The sequence below is a fragment of the Gopherus evgoodei genome, chromosome 2 (assembly GCF_007399415.2).
Source record: "Gopherus evgoodei ecotype Sinaloan lineage chromosome 2, rGopEvg1_v1.p, whole genome shotgun sequence".
Taxonomy (NCBI): domain Eukaryota; kingdom Metazoa; phylum Chordata; order Testudines; family Testudinidae; genus Gopherus; species Gopherus evgoodei.
In genome coordinates this window covers 214,365,353-214,388,146 of record NC_044323.1, presented here as the reverse complement: position 1 = coordinate 214,388,146, position 22,794 = coordinate 214,365,353, and the positions used below count along the sequence as shown (strand labels likewise).

The window sequence follows — 22,794 nt, the reverse complement described above, 5'->3', positions numbered from 1 at the left end:
GTTCCATACAGGAGATCAGACTAAAGGAACACAGTGGTCCCTTGTGGTCTTGAAATGTGTGAACTAGTAGTAGATCAGATACAAGTCGTGCAACAGTTTTGCTGCATCTTCCACAGTCCTTCCTGCTCACCTTAACTAATACACCTCCACCCTGATCCAACGCTGTCCTCGGGAGCTAAAAAATCTTACCACGTTATAGGTGAAACCGGGTTATATTGAACTTGCTTTGATCCACTGGAGTGCGCAGGCCTGGGCCCCCCACTCTGGAGTGCGGCTTCACCGCGTTCTATCCAAATTTGTTTTGTGTTATATTGGGTCGCGTTATATCAGGGTAGAGGTGTACTTGGCACAGGATAAGAATGATTTAAATACTTGGACAGGTTTTTACATTTTTTTAATCCATGCTACAGTTCACAACCTCACGTTATTATGTAACAGACTATATTCCATGATAGAATGCACTGTGTATATAAATATAAAACCCTACCAGCCTGTTTTTTAAAAGGCAACATTTAATTACCAAACGAACCCAATATGCTAAACTTCCATTTTATTAAATCTTTCTGAAACCTTATGGTGATCCTGAATAGTCTCTCATGCTTGAGACAGTGTTAATTGCAGTGCCGTATACAAAGCAAGGATTGTTCGGTGGTGAATTAAGCTCTGAAAGGAAGCTGAGATGTTAACCATAAAGCAGTTTACAGCAGGTGAACTCAGATGCTGTGATCATTGTTTATTTGGCAAATACAGCGTGCAGATTTTAAGAACAAAATCTAGTTCACCTTTCTGAGGGCTGGTGCTGTGTAATGTGTTGGTGTGACGCAGAGATGACTAACTGGGCACAGATCTGAAAGTGAGTAAAGACTGGGGAGAAGGTTGACATATTGCACGTTATGTTAATAGGGGTGTTTGTATTGGAGGGAATACCTCAGACTTATCTGGGCTGTGGTAAGATGTGCTTCTTGATGTATAATGTACAAAGGAACACATACCATTAGGTATCTTATCATGTAGCATTGCTGGGGTGAGGGGAGCAGAGTTACTGACACTCAAGCCATAAAAGGGGACTCCATGCTACATCAGAAGCATACTTACCAATAGTGTGGCTCCTTAGTACATCTGACCTTACAAATGTGTAACTATCACTGTTTGTGTATATACTGTAGAGCTGGAAACATTTGCAGACTTGAATAATAAGTGAAATTATAGTATTTCTGGCAACAGGCAAGCAGCATCTACCAGAAAGCGTGAAAATAACTTGATGCAAATGGAACCAATCTCATGCTCTACAGTGTATGCCTCACATGTATTTTATAACTATGCAGAAAACTTGCTGGAACTGTTCTGTATGATGTGTTCCCTCCAGAGCGCTGTATTGCTGTTGGGAAGCAAATCACCAATCCCCATTATTGTGAGCTGTGGTATTTGACACTTACCAAAATACTGGTTTCAAAATCTTGGGGAAATCAGAATGCTGGTGAAATAATAGACTTCTGCTTTCAGAAATGCAGTGTATTACACAAGGATGCGAATAAATTGGTCTTAAATTCATGCCAAAAATGGCTGCTTCAAAACTGCTTTGAAGTAAATTGTTTCTTGTACAACAATCTCTACTACCTACTCATTACAACATATCCACATGGATTTCAGTCAGAAACTATTCTGGGATTGTAAGAGAAGTCTAGCAAATCAAGACAGTCTGAACAGACTTAAAACAGTGCAGGATGCAGCACCGAATTCTCAGTAGACTAGTTTTGAAAACAAACATGAAAGATGCACCAAAGCAGCTTTGAACTTTGTTACACTGAAATGTGTTCTAGTCTCCTCATAGCCATCCTGTCCTCTCTTACAGGTGGTTCCATCAAGGTCCCAATCCCTACACTGGTGCACAGGACTGGCTTTACTCTGGCAACTACTGGGACAGAAACTACTTTAATTTACCTGATATTTATTAAAATGTCAAAGGGAGCCCATGACTAATGCAAATTAAGTCTTAATCTTTTTAATTTTCCTTGTTTCTACTCATCTCTTGGAAAAACTGACAAGTTACTGAACAGTATATTAAGCATCTCCTGCAGTAAATATGGTGGTACAGATCTGAAAGTCTATGCAGAGGGGAACGTGGACAGAACTGCTCAGAGCTGTCATTTTTCTGATGGGTTAGTGCTGTCATATTTGCTGAATACATCTGTTAAGTCTCGGTGGATAGCAAATAGAACATTTGAAGGTGTTCTATGAATCCTTTCTTTTAATGATTATGCTGGCACAACAGCCCTTTGGCGTGGATTTATTGTGGCAGAGATGTTTAAAAGCACAGGTATGAATTGCACTATTCTGTGCTTGAAGCTAGGAGAGGGCAAATTATTTTTGTAAAGACTTACTTAACTTTCATAAGATGGCTTTCTATGAAAATAACTCTCTCAAGAATCCTGATTCTGGTCAGTGATTCCAGAACTATTATCCCCCCCCCCAATATTCATGCTGTAGGTTACACTGGTAACATTACTCAAAGTATTTATTCCATGTTTAGTGCAGTGTTTTGAATTTGTTCTTTCATGTTTTGTTACCAGCCTCATTTTGTTAAGGAATTAAGAGCCATTTAAAAGTTTAATCTGAACTGAATACTAGTAAGAGGTTTAAAAAAAATCTGTTTACTGCACTAGAAACTATAGGTGCTTGGCACCATCGTTGTACAATTGCAAAAACTTTTTAAAAATCAGGACCCAGTAGAACATAACTACTGGAGAAATTAAACTGCACCTGTGTATGCACTGTACAAATGCACAAGACTTCCTTCTAGAGAGTGTAGTTTGGAGTCAGTAGGGCACCTGTATGGAGACTGCTGTACACACCAGCTTTACCCCTTTAATTGGGGTGCATTAAATCTTATGGAAATACATATTTATACAGACCTGGGGTACAGAGCTTGCAGCTGCTCTTTGTATACTATTTTAATTGCTGTCTGGAAGCTAGTGTTAATTACATTAATTGCTACTCAATAAAGGCTTTCAAATGTTTCAATGCTCTGATTTCTCAGATTCATTTTTTTTTAATACTAGGGGTTGCATCAGCTGATCCAGGCAGATGCCTTTGCACCTATAAAGTCATCCTGCTGCGTGTGGCTTTTAGCTGATGTTGTCTGAAAGCTTGCAGTTCTGTGTTCATAAAGTATGTCACACAGTGGTTTCCCTGGAAGAACTGTACTCAGCAAACAAGGAAGAAGCTTTCTAACTACAGAGGCTGAATCACACTGGTGTCTCATGCATCACTGCAAGTAATCTGTTCTACTAAAGTTGATGTCTCAAACTTTTGAAGGGTTTTACTATCCTGAAATGAGTCTAGAAACTTTTTTTTTTTTGCGCCTCACTTGGGAGATACTAAAGATTTATTACAATCATCCCCCACTCTACCAGCCTTGTGACACACCCTTGGGGTGCAGTCCACTGGCTCAAACACTGACCTACTGGGGTTTGAAACCCATTAAGTTCCAGGGAAAGGATTCTGTTCCAAATAATTGTTTGAAGAGATTACTGGATAGAAATAGAGAAGGAAGCATTGAGTGGCATATGCCTCCCAGGTAAGTTTCTTCTCCAGAAGCAGATATCAACTCAAAAGCCTATCTCCTAGTGATTTCCTTTATTTTCAAGCTGGGACAGAGGAGATGGTACCTGCTTTTCTTTTTCTAAGTAGGAAACAGGTCAAGAGAAGGAGCAATCACCAGGGAACTCATAAGGAGTAAAGACTAGGGCTCTTAAGAGAATAGATGCAGACAGACACTAAGCAATTTCCACTGGATAATTAAAATTGTCATTTCTGGGGGATTTCAAGTGTTTAGAGAAGATGCTACCACCCCCCAACCTCAGTGACCGTTGACAGACTGAAATAAACTTGAGGCTCCAAAGCTATAGCAAAACTACAGTGTTTTCCATAGCAACTCTAAGGTCCATTAGAATGGGTTTTAAACTCCTAGAGCACTGGCTTCTTCTGTGGTACAGGACAGCATCTGCCATCTGTTTTTAGTGAAATTTTTTTACCCTTAATCTCATTGACCACCTCACTTATAATTTCTTGTTTTGGGACATTCCAAGTATAAGGACATTGCTTAACGAGATCTGTTGCATAAGAAGTGACCTATGCTGGAAAGGGATTGTGTGGAACTAATGTGAAATTGAGGGTTTTTTATGGATGTATGTTTACACAATACTACATGATCAACTTGTCTATTAACTAAATGTCTCTAAGAGGGCTCAGACACTACTTCCCCTCAGGAGCAGAGGCATTTGGTTTTGTTTTTGGTTATTGCCTGTGCTGCTGGTGGTTCCCCCCCATGGATGCTTCATTATATACTTATCTTCAATAATCTGTTTGCATTTCCAGACCCTTGGCAGAATACAAAAAGGCATTCTAATGGATTGTATTAGTTTTGAGTGCTTGTATTAAGTTAATTTATTTTAAGATGCAGATTTCCATCCTGGGGTGTTCACATGACGACATCTCCTCAACCTGTTAAAGAAGAAGAATTTGGTTAAGTACAGAAAGCATTACATTTGTTGTTCTTCCCCCCTGCCTCCCAAACCCTCAACACCCTTTCCAAAAGGTGGGATGTTGACTACCAGTCCACAGGAGGCAGTTGTGAAATAGGTATAAGCAGGATCCAGGATGCTGGGAGTGCTATGTCTTCAAGCTACAATTTATACTTTCATGTACCATGCACAGTAACCTGGGATATAAATCTACAGTGCATTTGCCTGCTGCTTTGATTTCCCATTTCGAACATCTGGCAGAGGATGAAAATAGCAATTCAAACCAACTCAAGTTGCAAATGCCAAGTAGAGGAGAAACCAGCTCCAAACTTTCCTGGAGCAAGTAGTTTTATCTAAAATCAGAAGTCATACTGAGCCTTCATCCCCTAAATGAAAGTAGTGAGTGTTTGCTCTGTATGCCAGGTAGAGTCGCTCAACACTAGTGCATCGGAATGAGAGGAGGAATTAGGCTGTCCCAACCACTGTCAAACCAGCTTCAAGTCAAATACACAAATGGCTAGAATGGTAGCCAAAGCCCAGCAAGCTTAGGTTCAGTAGAAGTTATGTCCTCAGCAGCTCAAATCCAGGCTACAGTTTGGGAGCCTAACTTCAAGCATCCAAGTTCAAAAACTTAAGCCCCTAGCAGACACGAGCACAATATGAAACTGCCTACCTTCTCACGAGTCTGCTCTGCGGACCGGGGCAGAAGTAAATGTAATCTCTCCTGCTATACCATAGCTTCCTGCAAAGGGATTTATGCCTGCTTGTTTATCACCAGCTGCTGAGCCCCTCTTTGCAGACATTACCTCGTCTAAGGGTATGGCAACTGAAAGAAAAACGGGGGTTGGTGGTCTAGCAGTTTCTTGTGCAGAATTAGAATTGGGGTTTGGAGTGGCCATTTTCAGATCTGCTGGCCTGGCAACTGGTACGGGTACTGTAGTGAATCGCCTCACAGCACTTGTGTCATGCTGTGTAAGGACAGCATGGCCAGGAATAGACTTCCAGTCCTGTACATTCTGAACTGTAGAGCCCACTAAAATGAAAGGTGGTGCATTTCCCCTCTTGCCTTCTTCCATCATCACATAAGTTGGAGAGGATACTTGTGGTGGTGGACCTTGTGGTGTCAGCTGTTGTTGTAGGAATGGTGGTTGCTCCTTCCCACTAGATATATAGAGGGTTGCTTGGGGATAAGGAGCACCAGTTCCAGCAGGAGGAAGGGGTGGTGGTGACTTTCGACCTTGTTGGCTCAAATCAGTTAGACAATAGAGAGTCCACACATTAGAATATGGTGGTGGTTGTCCTGCTTCAGTTGTTGCCATTGCTATAAAATAAAAATTTAAAAAATTGCTGGTATCAGGAGCTATGAATTGCAATCATATTGCAGACTCTTACATATAACATGCCTATACTTACGTATGCCATAAGAAAGCATGTTAGAGAAGATGGGGATTTTTGCACAGCTGAAGTGAAAAGAACAGCGGCAGAATTGGTGCTGGAGTTATGGCCAAAGAGACCATAACTCTTCTTGTTCTAAGTCCCACTTTTCGGTTGCTTATAGACATCTTCCTTTTAGGCTGCCAAGCCTGAGAGATTCTGAATGACCAGCACAAGGGGAATTGGGATAGTCTGCCCCCCACCCAAAAGTCAGTTGTCAAAACTTACTTAAATGTTTTGGTTTATTAAAACCAAACACAAAAATGCATCTGGATTCAGGGTAATATTTTTACAGCTGGACATCCAAAGTTAGGCAGCAATTTCTATTTAGCTGCCACACAAAGTACTGTGGGAGCTTACATTTTAAAGCCAATGTTTTCAAGAGAGTTTATCGACACCTGAACAGGGATTGGAACAAGCAGGCTGCCTCCAACCATAACTGCAGCACCACTGCCACATGCTATTGACATTGTTATTCCTTCGTTTCAGCCATGCAAATCCCTTGGTGTTGCTTGACAAAGTAGTTCGGTAACATGCTTTGATATGTCTTAACACCTCTACCTTTCCTGGGGCCTGGAAGGGGCTCAGGAGGGGTTCTGCAGTAGCAGGGGGAGTCAGGCAGGCACTTCTCACTGGAGAAGGGGACACAGAAGGGATTCTCCAGCTGGGAGCAGTGGGTGGGCTTGGCACTTGTCAGAGAGGATGGAAAGAGTGGGTTTGCAGCTGGGAGGAGAGTCTGCCTAGGGTACTTGTCAGGCGAGGATTTTGTTCCAGTGGCACTTCACCAGGAAGACAAGTGCCAGGCCCTCTTCCCATCTGCAGAACCCCCTGCTAAGTGCCTTGTCCACCCACCTCAGCCCATCTGCAGAACAGGACAGTGCAGGCAACCACCACCATTTCTTTTTTAAATGCAAAAACTATGTTAATGCAATGGCTAGGATTTAAATCTTTCAAAGTGAGGCCGCATTCAAAGTTCTGGCCACCCCCATCACCCTTCCTCAGCCACAAGACACACATATTACATCTAAAATCTCTGCCATTGCCTCAAACTGTGTGGCTCACTTTCAGCAAGACTCTTTCAGGGCTGCTCAAAGGCAAAACACCACCATATACCTTTTGTATGTGCCACATACCACTCTGGCTCCAGGAGTAAGTGCTGTCTGCACCTCTGATGCCACAATGAATCAATTTGCAAGAACTCGTAAACACACATTCCCTCTGATGCAGGCAACACTAATCCAAGAGCAGTTATGGGTCTTGCTCAGAATTAGTCACACATTGTGGAACAAATTGCAGAGAGATCTAATACCTGTGCATTGGGGCCAGGTGATTGCAGAGGAAACCAAGGCTCCTTATGTGCCCCAAAGCGAGTAAGTTCAATCTCTCCCATAGCTTTGCACTGGCATAGGTTCTTGCATTTAATAATTTAGCGGCTGAGTTTCAGCATTGTCAACCTGGAATATGAAATTTTCTTTAAGATCCGACTTTCTTACCTGACATAATAAAACCTTGCTCAGCTGATGCCATTTGCGCTGTCGTTTCCATTCTTGCAGGGTCACATTCTGCATCATCTGCAGATGGATCTAACAGCTTGGTGCATGTAAACTGACCTGCATTTAGCGAAGGCATTAGCGGCTGCTGAATTTCTATTAGACAAGCTACTTGTTCTAAAAAGGGAATAACTATTTGCTGTGGGAACTGCTCTACGTAAGGTGGAACCTCTCCTTCAGTAGCGGGCTCATCGTCAGTATGTAATGGCATAGCCTGAATGGTTGATGTAACCTCAATTTCGCTTTGGGAAGGCACAGCCTGTAATGGATCTTTAGGAGGAGGTGGTGGAGGAGCAGGTGGTGGTGGTTCATCCTGCAAGGGGGTTGAGGAAGCTTGATCTACATCACTTGTTGCTTGTTCAGCCTGACTGCTGGAGGACCCTAGGACAATGGAGGCCTGACTCTGAACCGCTGACTCCAACCTTACAGACTCTGCAGAACCCTCAGCAGCTGGGGTAAGTGTAGTGTCTTCAGCAGCACCTTCTACTGGTGCAGCTGTTGTGTCCGCTGAGCTCAGAGACAGTTCAGGTAAAGATTGCACACTTGTTGCCACATCCTTCATAGAATGAACAGAATCAATGTTACCTAACATCTGTGCAGCGAGCTGTGCAGGATCAGCTGGGACATAGGCAAGTTCAGGTCCCTTAGGGGATGATTCAGGTCCCGTAGGGGATGGTTCATTTTCCGCAAGTTCACAGTGAGTTGATGGGTATTGTGTAGTTTTGCTGCTGTATTCAGGTTCAGGGCCTTCGTGCAACTGGTCCTCCTCTGTGTCTGTGGATTTTTCCTTTCGTTTTGGTTCCTCGGAAAGTGGAGACACTACACTTATGTCTCCAAGGTCAGCTCTCTTTTCTGGCAGTCTATCAGTCCAGCCCTCTACTAATTAAAAGAGCACGACAGTAAGTTAGCAGGTGCTTCCAATAATCTCTGCACAACCTGCCTGTTAACACTTCATCAAGCCTTTAAAGCAGGGGTAATCAATAGGCAGATGGCGGGCCTAATTCCGACTACCAGAGGCTTCGCACTGAGCCTGAAATCTTTTTTATTTATTTTTATTATTTTCTCTGGAGTCTGGACCTTGAGTGCCCTTTGGCCTTGACATTTGGATCGTGACATAAAAAATTGACTACCCCTGCTTTAAAGTGAATTTGTCAGGTCATTCTATATTCGAGGTACATCAGTTTAAAATGGGATTTCTGTTTGCCTGTTAACATACAGGCTAAATGTCATGGAGCAGGATATGTACAATTTTACTAATGCTAAACTCTCTCTTTCCCCCACGTCATAGCCACTATCTTCCCCACAGCATTAAAAAAAAAAAAATAGCAGGCAAAAAAATAGTCAATAGTAAAAAGCAAATCAAATGCTTAACTGAGAAATGTATCATTCCCTTTGGAACCTACCTAGGGTATCAAAGCATTTTGGATTCATACAAAATATGTTGGAGACACACATCACACATCCCATGAAACTGGAGTGTTTGCATAAACCCTGCCCCCTGGGTCTTACGTAAAGAAGTAGCGTGTATATGTCAGTGGGAGGCTCGGAGCAAGGTTTTGGCAGTAGAGATGGAGGGGTGAATTTTGGAAAGAAACAGGAAAAACATGGGTTTTCATGGGTATCATGGCCAAAAACATGAAAAGGAGAGAAGAGGAGGAGCTCTGTTTTTATTGTGTTTAGTCTGTTGGCCACTGCTTGTGCAAAAATGGCGCAGCTGTAGATATAAGACAGAATGGAGGAGCGTGGGAGACTGCAGGAAACAGAAGTAGATCTTGAGTTGGTGGTGAGATGGTACCTAATGTCATGGGTGGATAAGATCAGCCACAGAGGTTCCAGAGGAAGGAGCAGGAATGCAGAAGAGAGACAATAAATCTAGAACCCTCTATTCATAGCAAATTTAAACTCTAAGGCCATGTCTACATCTAAAATTTTGCAGCGCTGGTTGTTACAGCTGTATTAGTACAGCTGTATAGGGCCAGCGCTGCAGAGTGGCCACACTTACAGCAACCAGCGCTGCAAGTGGTGTTAGATGTGGCCACACTGCAGCGCTGTTGGGCGGCTTCAAGGGGGGTTCCGGGACGAGAGAGCAAACCGGGAAAGGAAACCAGCTTCCCCGCGGTTTGCTCTCTCGGTCCCGGAGCCAGCCAGCAAACCGCAGGGAAGGAGACCTGCTTGCTCGGGGTTCCGGGACCGAGAGAGCAAACCGGGAACGCCGCGGTTTGCTCTCTCGGTCCCGGAGCCACCCAGCAAACCGCAGGGAAGGAGACCTGCTTGCTCGGGGTTCCGAGACCGAGAGAGCAAACCGGGAACGCCGCGGTTTGCTCTCTCGGTCCCGGAGCCACCCAGCAAACCGCAGGGAAGGAGACCTGCTTGCTCGGGGTTCCGGGACCGAGAGAGCAAACCGGGAACGCCGCGGTTTGCTCTCTCGGTCCCGGAGCCAGCCAGCAAACCGCAGGGAAGGAGACCTGCTTGCTCGGGGTTCCGAGACCGAGAGAGCAAACCGGGAACGCCGCGGTTTGCTCTCTCGGTCCCGGAGCCACCCAGCAAACCGCAGGGAAGGAGACCTGCTTGCTCGGGGTTCCGGGACCGAGAGAGCAAACCGCGGCGAAGCTGGTTTCCTTTCCCGGTTTGCTCTCTCGGTCCCGGAACCCCGAGCAAGCAGGTCTCCTTCCCTGCGGTTTGCTGGCTGGCTCCGGGACCGAGAGAGCAAACCGCGGCGTTCCCGGTTTGCTCTCTCGGTCCCGGAACCCCGAGCAAGCAGGTCTCCTTCCCTGCGGTTTGCTGGGTGGCTCCGGGAACGCGAGAGCAAACCGCGGCGAAGCTGGTCTCTTTTCCCGGTTTGCTCTCTCGGTCCCGGAACCCCGAGCAAGCAGGTCTCCTTCCCTGCGGTTTGCTGGGTGGCTCCGGGACCGAGAGAGCAAACCGGGAAAGGAAACCAGCTTAATTACCAGAGGCTTCCTCGTTCCACGGAGGTCAAGAAAAGCGCTGGTAACTGTCTACATTGGATTACCAGCGCTGGATCACCAGCGCTGGATCCTCTACACCCGAGACAAAACGGGAGTACGGCCAGCGCTGCAAACAGGGAGTTGCAGCGCTGGTGGTGCCCTGCAGATGTGTACACCTTCAAAGTTGCAGCGCTGTAACTCCCTCACCAGCGCTGCAACTTTCTGATGTAGACAAGCCCTAATAGCAGAAACTCACTCTGAAATTATACACTGTGACTGGCAACCCAGTCTCTCTCAATGCACACACCATTTACAACCCAGCACCACACTCAGAAAGCTCCCTTCACAGCTGCAGAAACAATAGTAGATCACTTACAAATATATCTCCAGGCACAGCAGCTGCCTTGTGTCCTTAGCACCTTCCTCCCCCACCACCCATCCTGTTGTCTTCCCAGGAGCATTTGTTCTGTGCTGGGGCATAGCTGACTAATCCTCTCAAAAGGCAGTCAGTGTAGGGCACAGCATCAGGGTGCTGAGGATCATTCTCCCTGTACTTAATGTCCCGATGTGCAGCACACTGCTTAATAAATTACATTGTTCTTACCTTTCAGTCAGTCATTATTATTTGTTTTTACTATAGCACCAAGACGCTCCCACTGAGATTGGGGTCTGTGTGTTAGGCACTATTGTACAGACAGTGAAACAATCCCTGACCCAAATTGCCTACAGCAGGGGTAGGCAACCTATGGCACACATGCCGAAGGTGGCACGTGAGCTGATTTTCAGTGGCACTCTGCCCACGTCCTGGCCACCAGCCCAGGGGCATTCAGTTTTAAATGAAGCTTCTTAAACATTTAAAAAAACTTATTTACTTTACATACAATAGTTTAGTTATATATTATTAGACTTTTATAGAAAGACATTCTAAAAATGTTAAAATGTATTATTGGCACGCAAAACCTTAAATTAAGAGTGAATAAATAAAGACTTGGCACACCACTTCTGAAAGGTTACCGATCCCTGGCCTACAGTCTGAAAAGACAGAACAGGACATGAAAGCAGAGCTACAGAGGCAAAGTGACTGTCCCAAAGTTGTAGCAGACAAGGGGGTAGCACTCAAGTCTCCAGATTCCTACTCTGGTATCTAGCCACTGGACCACCTGGTCTCCTGTCAGTTCTTAGAAACTGAACCAGTAATAATTTATTCTCACAATAGCTTTAGAGTCCTTTTAGCTAGAGCCAGGTGCATTTTCAAACCTTACTTTCTGCATAACTCTATCAGTGATATCACAAAGACAACTTGCAAGTCTCAGAGACTTGGTCCAGGTCTGTGGCATCATGACAAAATACTGAAGCGGGGTGAGGGGCGAAAGAGACTCTTAGCTTCTGAGAAGCATCCTTTCCCCTTCTCTAACAGCTGGGAGGAGAAAAGTCTGCTATTTTTGTGGCCTCCAATTGAATACCTTTCCACCAACCTCCTTCACAACTCCAGCAGGGTCACATGCAACTGATAGAAGGGGAGGGGCAGGGATGAGCAAACTGAGAGGAGAAGACTCTGTCATAATGGAGTCAATGGGTGAGCAAAATGTCAGTTCAAGATGATGCAAGCAGATGATGGATGGGTCTCCAGGTCAATAAGACATCACTAATGCAATACCTGCTAGTACCCTACAACTGAGATTTGGCCCCTTGTGACACAGCCACGTTACAATCTCTGCCAGAGAAATTCTTTGCTAAATGGAAATATGGCACTTCAAGTGCCAAAAACAAGAATTATGTAGATGAGACCCTAAACGAGAGCCTGTATTCCCCACTACCCATCTGCAGCACCAAAGGTGTCTGACTGCAGGGATTCCTGTATGTACTTTAGAGTCCCATCCTGTGAGGCATCAAAGGAAGGCATTTGGCAGCTCATAGAATTAGGCCCATGCTTTGTAAAGGTACATTGTGATGACAGGTGCTAAATAATGTTGTTACTATTAATAATGAAAATGGTCAAAAGATCATTTAAAGGAGATTGTTCATGACCATGTAGGTTTGAATGCTTTATCTTATAATCACAATATACTGTATTTTAAAACATAGTAGCTTAATAAGAGCAGCATTTGGTACCTTTCTTACCTCTAGTGAAATGAAATTCTCTAACCAGGTCTGTTATATCCAAATTAGGATTTTCTGGAGGTAAAAGTATAAATTAAGATGGACAGTTTGATTAGCATTCTGCACTAACACAGCTTTTCAAATGTACTGAATCTGGATCACAGCATATAAGCAGGAACAAACCTTCTCTAAATGCAATTAGCTCTCTGAAGTAGAGAGCTGCAAACTCAGTGATATTGCTTGGACTGGTTTTGAGAACGGCTCTGCTCACTCCCTCGAGTAAAGTCTTGAGGCCATATGGAACAACAAGCCTGGGTTTTGAAGAATGCATCTTCATCAACTGGAGGTAAATTACACTCTCACAACTACAAGGAAAAATATCTGAGTAAGTAACTGTGTGTATCCTGCTAGGGTTCCCATAATACACCTGTCTATTTCCAGGCTTTATCACCATGGCAGATGATGCTGATTTCTCCTGGGCCTTCTCAGTCCCCAAGACCCACGAACTAGCAGTGGGTTTTTGGTCCATTATAACAACATATACTAGTTCAACAATGTCAATTTCCTCGCAGTTTTCACATGCCCAGATGATTCCCCACTCCTCTTCCCACCCACAATGACCGTTCAAACGTGTGGCTCAGAAACGTTCAGCCACTGCCCAAAATGAAGTCAACAAGTTCCCATTAAAGCACCAGCTCTCAGGGACATCACCACTTTCTTAACCCCAAACAGAAGTTTAAGAATTCAAATTTGCTTATTTTAAACATCATTCAGCCACTAATTGTATAAATCCAGATTTTACAAGACAAGACACGGAGCTAAAACCTTGTCCTTGGTTCCCCCGGCTGCAAAGTGGGACTAGCACAGACATCGCTGCAGGGCTGGGAGATCCCTGGTGAAAGGGGCGGTGTTACACCTAATTATTAGCTAATCGCTTCCTCGCAGTACCCGGGGGTGGCGTGGTTCGTCGCCACCACGCCCGGCTCAGCTCGGCCAGGCAGTGCCCCGCACAGCCGGGACGGGCTCCGCCGCATCTCTGGCGCGGGGGGCTCATTGCCTGCGCCGGGGTTTGGGCTCCGGCTGGGACACGCACCCCCGTCCCCGGGAAGGGAACGGAACAAACTAGGGGCGAAATCGGGGCTGCCTGGCCCGTGCTGCCCCCGCCCCCCCGCGCGGGTCTTGCCCTCTGCGGAGAAGCCCTTTTTCTTCCACCCTTTAGCCCCATCAACCGGGGCGAGAGGCAGCGGCTCCGGCCCAGACCTTTGCGCTTCCTCCTCCGCCTCCCTTGCCAGAGCCTCCTCTACAGGGGTCCGCAGCAGGCGGGGCCTTTTATAGGTGGGCGGGGCCGGGGAGGTGACGGAGTTCCATTTGTGATGTCACAAGGGCTTCTCCGCACACACCTACCCAGGCAGGGTGGTCACCAACGGAGAGGGGCGTGGCCGCCGCTGGCTCACAGCCAGTGAGAAACGGGGATGTCCCACCGCTTTCCCTGGCGGCTTGGGTTGACCCGCCAGCTGTTAGCAGCTCGCTTCATGACACAGGTGACGGCTTCTTGGCCCGCTACTCCCAGAGCCAGGTTCCCTTACTCTTGGCAGCTGGGAGAAACTGACAAACTGGGCCAAGCTTCGTTTTTCCTTCCTTTCCACAGTCGGTACCAGGCTGGGGCTGAGTTACCTAAATACCGTCTGAAAACCAATGATTGATAGAGCACTGACCTCCCCCAAACCAAACTCGAGGTTAAGGCTTTCCTTGCATGAAGCCAGGTGGGAAACGTCTGGCGTCGGAAGCTTTTTACATTTTGATGCCAGTATAAAAGTGTCCCCACCAGTTTACTCTAATTTTTTAAAATTTCAGAAATGCCAAAATTTCAAAACTAGCAACAAAACGCACCTTGATGAAGCTTCTGCCCTAGGCTTTTTCTTGATTCTACATTGGAGCTTTGAGGCAGAGCAGGTGCTAGCCCATTGGGGGTCCTAAGCAGGAACATGAACACACACACACACACCTACCTTGCTCTGAGCCCTAAGCAATAGCTTAGTCTGCGTATGCCTAGTCCCTGCTCTGCTTTTAGGGTTTCATGTAAGCAGGAGGACGTGCTGCAAAGATTGAATTGTAGTAGTGACTAATAACCAGGATTGTATTAGCTCTGCTTTCCTACATAACTCAGGCCTTCACCTTTGAACATTAAAAACTATTTATCTGACAAACTAAACATACCAAGGTTTCTCATCTCCGTTGCTTATAACAGAATATGAAAGAAGAAAAGAGAGGGGAGTAGTTAAAACAGATTGGAGATTTTGCTACACTAGCTTTCACTTTCCTTGACTATGGCAGACTGTCAAAGTCAGCATAACCCTAAAATCAGAGTAATCGGTGTGCTACCCTTCACTACCCTGATCAGACTTTCCACTTTGTGCTGGTTCTAGGTGGGCCTCTGTCCAAAACACGACCCAGAATAGTATGAGTTCAGGTCTGGCTTGCCTCAAGCTGGAGACCAGCCGTTCTCTAGCAGGACTCTGTACCAGGCTCCCAAACCAAATTTCCATGTCATAAAGGGCAACTTCTTTTCTGGTTTGGTTGTAGAAGCAGAAGACAATTCGCTACATACGGGGGCTTTGCCAGCCCCTCACTGGTATCTTAGGGCTTGTCTTCATTGCAACCGTTAATACTGGTTGAATTAGTCCAAGTGACTTCTTTGGCGATAGTTCAAGTGAGTAGCCACGTGGCCAGTGAGTTGGTTAGCAGAGTGACTGGATTAGTAGTTGAGTTGTAACTCGGTTGCCATATCCCCACTGCATTACTAGCTTGAGCCCAGTGCTTAAGTTGTAATGAAAAAGTTGCTGGGGCTCAAGCAAGTAGGTGCTGGGCTCAAGCAATTTTTTAACTGACGCGGCAAGTACGGAGGTGCCACAGCTCTGACCTGCCCAGCCTGGAGGTGCCAGGGTGCAGCTCTGGTAAAAATGAAGCACTGCTTCAGCACTCAAGCCCACCCCATCCCTGAAGGGCCAGTTAGATCAAAGCAGCACTTAACTTGAGCTAGAAAGCTGTGCATGGATGGGGATTGCGTTAGGGCAGGAGTGGGCAAACTACGGCATGCAGGATTTCCCCGTAGGCCCCATGCTGCTCTCAGAAGCAGCCAGCATTGCAGCCCCCGAGCAGGGGGTCAGAGGGCTCCATGCTTTGCCCTTGCCTCCAGGCACCACCACCTGCAGCTCCCATTGGCCAGGAAGGGGGAACTGGGACCAACGGGAGCTTTGGGGGAGTGGAGCAAGGCCGGGGACAGGGCAGGGAGCTAGGACAGGGCGGGCATTCAGGGAGCCTGCCCTGCCCTGCCCTGGCCCCTGCCACTCCGGAGCTGCTTTAGCTAAGCAGCACCAGTCCAGAGCCTGAACCCTCCCTGCCTCCTGCTCCCCAACTCCCTGCACCTCCCACCCATCCTACACCCCAACTCCCTGCCCTAAGCCCCCACCCACAGTCCACATCCCTTCTGCACTCCAACCCCCTTCCCTGAGCCCCCTCATTCACCCTGCACCCTTCCTCTACCTCAATCCCTTGCCCTGAGCCCCTTCCTGCACACCACACCCCATCCCACATCCCCTCCCGCACCCCAACCCCTTGCCTCAGCCCTGCATACAATTTCCCCACCAAGCTGTGGCCCTCAGCCCAAAAAGTTGAGTTATAGCTCAAACTACCTTGGAGCTTTATTTCAGGTTCCTTCTTCCCCCCGCCCCTCTTCATTCTGGGTGCTGAAGGAGTTCTGTAGTTTTAATATCCCACCTATATAGACTACAGACAGATTTACACTATGGGGATTGTAATGGCATTGCTACAGTACCATAGTTATGCCAGAATAACTCTGTAGTGTAGAGACAGTCTACAGCAATGGACAAGGCTTTTTTCTCTCCCTGTAGCTATGTGCAACACACGCACGCACGCCAGCAGAAGCTTTCTTCCCTCAACTAAGCTGCATTTACACCAGGGGTTAGATTGGCACAGCTATTGTGCTCAGAGGTGTAGATTTTTCATACCCTAGAGCACCGCAGTCACATTTTCCTAACAGCACACACTGAATCGCTAGCAGGCACTTTTTCATTGCTCTTTTACCAGAGAGTAAAACAGGAACTCTTTGGATCACTGCTTACATCAAAACTAGCCTGTAGTGACAGGGTGGTTTTTTTAAACCTATCATAGATTAGAATGTTCAAACGTTGTTAGCAATTTAGACTAAGTTGTATATTTCACTTCAAAAACTTCAACATATTTTAGTGCCATTAAGAAAGACAAACATTTGAAGCAGGTCATTATTTTGTTGCTTAAAGCTCTTATATAAAGTTTAAATACAATATATTAAACTCAGTAGGAATTAATTCACAAGTAACGGATCCAAGCACATACTGTAATTTTATTACTGTTGCCTCTGGTCACCACACTTACATAAGAATGGCCATACCAGGTCAGATCAAAGGTCCATCTAGCCCAATATCCTGTCTACCAACAGTGGCCAATGCCAGGTGCCCCAGAGGGAGTGAAACTAACAGGCAATGATCAAGTGATCTCTCTCCTGCCATCCATCTCCATCCTCCGACGAACAGAGGCTAGAGACACCATTCCTTACCCATCCTGGCTAATAGCCATTTATGGACTTAACCACCATGAATTTATCCAGTTCTCTTTTAAATGCTGTTATAGTCCCAGCCTTCACAACCTCCTCAGGTAAGGAGTTCCACAAGTTGACTGTGCGCTGTGTGAAGAAGAGCTTCCTTTTATTTGTTTTAAACCTGCTGCCCATTAATTTCATTTGGTGACCCCTAGTTCTTGTATTATCCACTTTCTCCACATCATGCATGATTTAATATACCTCTGTCATATCCCCCCTTAGTCTCCTCTTTTCCAAGCTGAATAGTCCTAGCTTCTTTAATCTCTCCTCATATGGAAACCTCTCCAAACCCTTAAACATTTTAGTTGCTCTTTTCTGAACATTTTCTAGTGCCAGTATATCTTTTTTGAGATGAGCAGACCACATCTGTACACAGTATTCAAGATGTGGGCGTACCATTGATTTATATAAGGGCAATTATGTATTCTCAGTCATATTCTCTCTCTCCTTTTTAATGATTCCTAACATCCTGTTTGCTTTTTTGACCGCCTATGCACACTGCATGGACATCTTCAGAGAACTATCCATGATGACTCCAAGATATTTTTCCTGACTTGTTGTAGCTAAATTAGCCCCCATCATATTGTATGTATAGTTGGGGTTATTTTTCCCAATGTGCATTACTTTACATTTATCCACATTAAATTTCATTTGCCATTTTATTGCCCAATCACTTAGTTTTGTGAGATCTTTTTGAAGTTCTTCACAGTCTGCTTTGGTCTTAACTATCTTGAGCAGTTTAGTATCATCTGCAAACTTTGCCACCTCACTGTTTACCCCTTTCTCCAGATCATTTATGAATAAGTTGAATAGGATTGGTCCGAGGACTGACCCTTAGGGAACACCACTAGTTACCCCTCTCCATTCTGAGAATTTACCATTAATTCCTACCCTTTGTTCCCTGTCTTTTAACCAGTTCTCAGTCCATGAAAGGACCTTCCCTTTTATCCCATGACAGTTTAATTTACATAAGAGCCTTTGGTGAGGGACCTTGTCAAAGGCTTTCTGGAAATCTAAGTACACTATGTCCACCTTGTCCACATGTTTGTTGACCCCTTCAAAGAACTCTAATAGATTAGTAAGACACGATTTCCCTTTACAGAAACCATGTTGACTATCGCTCAACAGTTTATGTTTTTCTATGTGTCTGACAATTTTATTCTTAATTATTGTTTCAACTAATTTGACCGGTACCAACGTTAGACTTAACCGGTCTGTAATTGCTGGGATCACCTCTAGAGCCCTTTTTAAATATTGGCGTTACGTTAGCTAACTTCCAGTCATTGTGTACAGAAGCCGATTTAAAGGACAGGTTACAAACCTCAGTTAATAATTCTGCAATTTCACATTTGAGTTCTTTCAGAACTCTTGGGTGAATGACATCTGGTCCTGGTGACTTGTTAATGTTGAGTTTATCAATTAATTCCAAAACCTCCTCTAGTGACACTTCAATCTGTGACAGTTCCTCAGATCTGTCACCTACAAAAGCCAGCTCAGGTCTGGGAATCTCCCTAACATCCTCAGCCTTTTCCTCGATGTTGTTGACATAGGTTTCACTGCACCTAGCTGTAGATGAGTCACTTCTACACGCAGTAGGTGCTCGTGAGAGGGGTCCCTGAAGAGGGATGGGAAAGAGGGAAGGGTAGGAGGGTAGGATATAAAAGAGATGGAGTAATCAGACTGAATATTTCCAGGACCTAATGGTCCTCTGTAATCTGCTGCCAGGCATGGTGGAAAATCTGGAGGTGGTGGCAAAATGGGCAAATAGGTGGTGGAGTCAAGGGGGGGTCGTGCAGACTCTTGACCAACACTTCAAAATTGTTTATTTCCCTATGGGTGGAAGGTAGCTGTTTGTGCTTGGTTTTGTCTGCGCCTAGGAGGTCTAGTGCAATTTCTGGATATATTGTATGGTCTGGGCTGAGGCTGGGGATACTGCTGTGTGCATGGCCACTGATAAGGCTGCTACCGCTGTCTCCAGGGAAGAGAGAGGTAGGTGCACAGGGTCGCTCTAGAGTCTTTCATGGTGTGAAGGACTTCATCAGTTTTCTTGAAAAAGAGTTTATCTTTATCAAAGGGGAGGTCCTCCACTTTGGTCTGCAGGTCTTTGGGGATGCCAGATGCAGAGTCAGGAAGATCTGCACATAATCACTGCAGTTACGGTAGTCTGCACTCTGCTCTCCTGTCCACTGGGATATGGGAGGTAAAAATCAAAGAGTTTATTGTAGTTATCGAAGTCACAGCTTCCAAGTAGGGCGGAATAGTTTGCAATTCTGAATTGCAGAGTGGAGGAGGTATAAACCTTGCATCCCAAGAGGTCAAGACGTTTGAGGTCCTTGTCTTGCAGGTTGTGCTGGTTGTGTGGCTGTTTCGTCCTGGATGTCACTACATCCACTACAAGAGAATTCAGTTGTGGATGAGAGAATAAGAAGTCTAGGTTCTTAGCAGGAACATAATATTTACATTCAGCCTTTTTGCAAGTCAGTAAGATAGAGGCTAGGGTCTGCCAGAGAGTGTCAGCTGGTTCTAGGAGTGCTTCATTTATGGGAAGCACGATCTTTGAGGATGGAGAGGGTTGAAGGATTTTGAGGAGTCTGTATTGTGTCTCCTGGACCTCCTCTAAAGAGATGTCTTGGCTGAGTGCTACCTTCTTGAAAAAGTTCTTGGAATTGTTTAAAGTCATTCACATTCTGTGGAGGGGGAGGCATGAGGGCTCCGTCTGGAGCTGATGGAGAGTTAGGAGTTAGTGAATCAGGGTACGGTCCATAATCCACTTCTTCAGAGGGGGGTTCAGGCGCTCTATAAGTTGACGGAGCTGGAGACAGAGGCACAGAAAGAGCTTGTGGTCTGGTGGAAGAAGCATGAGGGCGAGCAGCAGTAGGAGCTGGCCAAAGCTACCACTGAGGCCAAGGCATAGGATAAGAAAAGTTAGGTTCCACCCATGGGGTGGCAAAGTAGGGAAACTGAGGCTGGTGGTTGTGAGCCATGGCCTGAGGTGCAAAAGGTTCCGGTGGAGAAGAGGCAGGTGAGGAAAACTCTGCCTGCTGCTGCATATCAGGCTTGCTGTCAGTAAAGGTAGCCAGGTCAGGTGTGAGAGCAGCTGGTCAAAGAGTGAGCACTGTGTGTCCCAAAGCGGAGAGTTAGGCTCAGGTACCACTGAGAGCTCATCCTGACTTAGGAACTGTTGTTGCTGTTCCCTGAGCTGTAATTCTGCTGAGCGCGATCTGTGCTCAGAAGTGCGCATGGACTTGTTTGGCTTTCCCCGGTGCTGTGGGTCGCTTGTAGGCACCCTGCGGGAGGTCTGCTGCTGCTATCAGAGCAGTAGACAGGTTCAGTGCCAATGTTCTTGTCGGCACGAGGGCAGAGCGCGCTGTCGGGACCAGGTTTATTTTCGGTGCTGAGGGGACCAGTGCCAAGGAGACCTTCCCAGCATGGGATGTCAGGTCCCTGCCTCTGTGCTCCATGGGAGCTGTGGCTCAGGTGCTGGCACAGTCAGAGGCGCCCGCCTTCGGCGCTGTCAACACTGAGGGTAAGGATCTCACAGGAGATCCTTTATCCTGTGAAAATCTCTGCCTGGAGACAGTTGGGCTTCCTGCCGCTCTGCCTGAGAGGGTGAAGCCATGCTCCCAATTGGTTCGGACCTGGCAGGGGAGTGTGAGAGAGAGAGTTTGCCATTGACCGTCTCCAGAGGCGGCTGTAAAGATTTCTGCATCGAAGAATTATCAGCTGCCTTTCCCTAGAAGCACTACTATTGGGTACAGTGGTTGAATTAACCTTCAGAGAGAATATAAAGTCATAAACACACTGTTACAGGATTTTGGTCTTTTTTTTAAATAGCTGCATTGTTTTTCCAGTGTATCTTGTAAACGGGGCTCACAGATGCATAGATTCCAAGGCCAGGAAGGACCATTGTGATCATCTAGTCTGACTTCCTGTATGACATGGGCCAGAGAACTTCCCCCAAAATAATTGCTAGAGCAGATCTTTTAGAAAAACAGCCAATCTTGATTTTAAAATTGTCAGTGATGGAGAATCCACCAGAATCTTTGGTAATTGTTCCAATGTTAATCTACTCTTACTATTAAAAATTTACACTATTTCCAGTCTGAATTTGTCTAACTTTAACTTCCAGCTTTTGAATTATGTTATAACCTTCTCTCTAGACTGAAAAGCCCATTATTAAATATTTGTTCTCCACACAAATACTTACAGATTGTAATCAAGTCACCCATTAACCTTTTCTTTGTTAAACTAATAGACTGAGCTTGTTGAGTCTATCATAAGACATGTTGTCTAATCCTTTAATCATTCTGATGGCTCTTCTCTGAACCCTCTCCAATTTATCAACATGTCTTGACTTGTGGGCACCAGAACTGGACAGGGTTTTTCAGTGCAGAGTTATTTTTACCATTACATTTGTTTGCTTTGACACAGATGAAAATTATACAGATACATGCAATTCAGTGGAACTTGAGCAAGTCCCTATGATTTATCGATCAATATACAGAATACTTGTTTTGCAATGTTTTGATTGTGCATTGGACATAATGGGCTAGAATCAGACTCTGTTATAAATGGAGTAAATCCCATTGATTTAGAAGAGATTTGCACTCTATTCATTTTGAGGCGGCTCTGGCTGACAGAGTATACTTAGTTCTTGAAATGATTGGATAATCTTGAAACATTACAATGTGAGGCACTGTTGTACAGACACCTGCTCAAGTTATAACTAAGATAGAAAGGTTGCAATCCCAGCTTTTTCTTTTGTTCAAAACCATTTAAATATTTATCAAGTTTTCATTACATAATATCTGCTGCATGGAGAATTAGAGACAATGTACTGGTTGGTATCTTGCTTCTTACTGTTTAAGGTTAGTGGAGTCTAGTACGCAGGAGGTTCCCAAATTGTGGCCTGTGGAGAACTTGGTGGTGGTTCAGGAATAGCTGGTTGGTCAGATGGCACTGGCTGCTGCTTATTTCCAGCTAATAAAGTACACTAAGACATCTAAACATACATTTTCCTAATATTTTTCCTTGTTGGCAGCTACTACAGTTGCTATAGCGATGTCGTTTTGTGATCATTACTGGAAAGGGAGGTGGTTTGTGCAGTTATTTCATGGACAACCAACCCCTTCACAATCTGCATTAAAATGTGTGTACTGTATGGTGCTACCAACACACTGCTTCCCATTTGGAATCTGGAACATCTACAGAGTCTCAATTCTGGACTAAAAAAATGCCCAATAAGCTGTTTAGACAAGACTATGTTCAGAAAATGGACAGGGAATTAAATAAAATTCCCAAAGCCTTGTATTGAAGATCCAAACATGGCCAGAATACAAAATTAGCATCTCAAGTTAGCAAAAGAAGCAATTAATGTGCTTGCTTGAGAGAAAACTGGAGACATTTTTGGAAAATGGAGAAATACTGTGGGTACATAATTTTGGGGGGAATAAAATTAAGGTCTTTACAATGAGTGTCAAATCTTCATGTTCATGCCATGACTGAGCTCAATATGTTACCCATTTTCTAAACCAGAAGACTAAAACCATAATGGAAGAACAGAAATTGAGGAAACTGCTGTTAGA

General features: G+C 45.2%; 2 protein-coding genes across 6 annotated transcripts in view; one reads left to right on the top strand and one right to left on the bottom strand.

Annotated features, from left to right (window-relative positions):
• Positions 1-3,021, top strand: part of OSBPL1A (oxysterol binding protein like 1A) — a 134,971-nt gene extending 131,950 nt beyond the window's left edge. For all 4 annotated transcript variants that reach the window (XM_030552928.1, XM_030552926.1, XM_030552927.1 and 1 more), the window contains one exon: positions 1,853-3,021. In XM_030552928.1, coding sequence (XP_030408788.1) covers positions 1,853-1,955 — 103 coding nt within the window. In that variant the 3' untranslated portion in view covers positions 1,956-3,021. The remainder of the gene's footprint in view (positions 1-1,852) is intronic.
• CABYR (calcium binding tyrosine phosphorylation regulated) lies at positions 2,439-13,840 on the bottom strand. 2 transcript variants are annotated; one of them, XM_030552929.1, is made up of 6 exons: positions 13,813-13,840; positions 12,736-12,917; positions 12,574-12,627; positions 7,451-8,386; positions 5,197-5,349; positions 2,439-4,503 (listed from the first exon to the last, which is right to left on the bottom strand). In XM_030552929.1, the coding sequence occupies exons 2-5, from the start codon at positions 12,887-12,889 to the stop codon at positions 5,201-5,203; spliced, it is 1,293 nt and encodes a 430-aa protein (XP_030408789.1). In that variant the 5' UTR covers positions 12,890-12,917; positions 13,813-13,840; the 3' UTR covers positions 2,439-4,503; positions 5,197-5,200. The 2 variants fall into 2 exon arrangements, with proteins under 2 accessions (XP_030408789.1, XP_030408790.1); XM_030552930.1 differs by lacking the exons at positions 2,439-4,503; positions 13,813-13,840 and having other exon boundaries at positions 4,966-5,349; positions 12,736-12,974.
• Between the last annotated feature and the right edge of the window lie 8,954 nt (positions 13,841-22,794).

Bases quoted from the DNA above. Each gene is read 5' to 3' on its own strand.
- CABYR (XM_030552929.1), bottom strand. From the start codon at position 12,889: ATGAAGATGCATTCTTCAAAACCCAGGCTTGTTGTTCCATATGGCCTC. The intron at 8,387-12,573 runs GTAAGAAAGGTA...TCTTTTAATTAG, and splicing joins AGAATTTCATTTCACTAGAG to TAGAGGGCTGGACTGATAGA. The intron at 5,350-7,450 runs GTAAGAAAGTCG...TTTTTCTTTCAG, and splicing joins GCAAGGTTTTATTATGTCAG to TTGCCATACCCTTAGACGAG.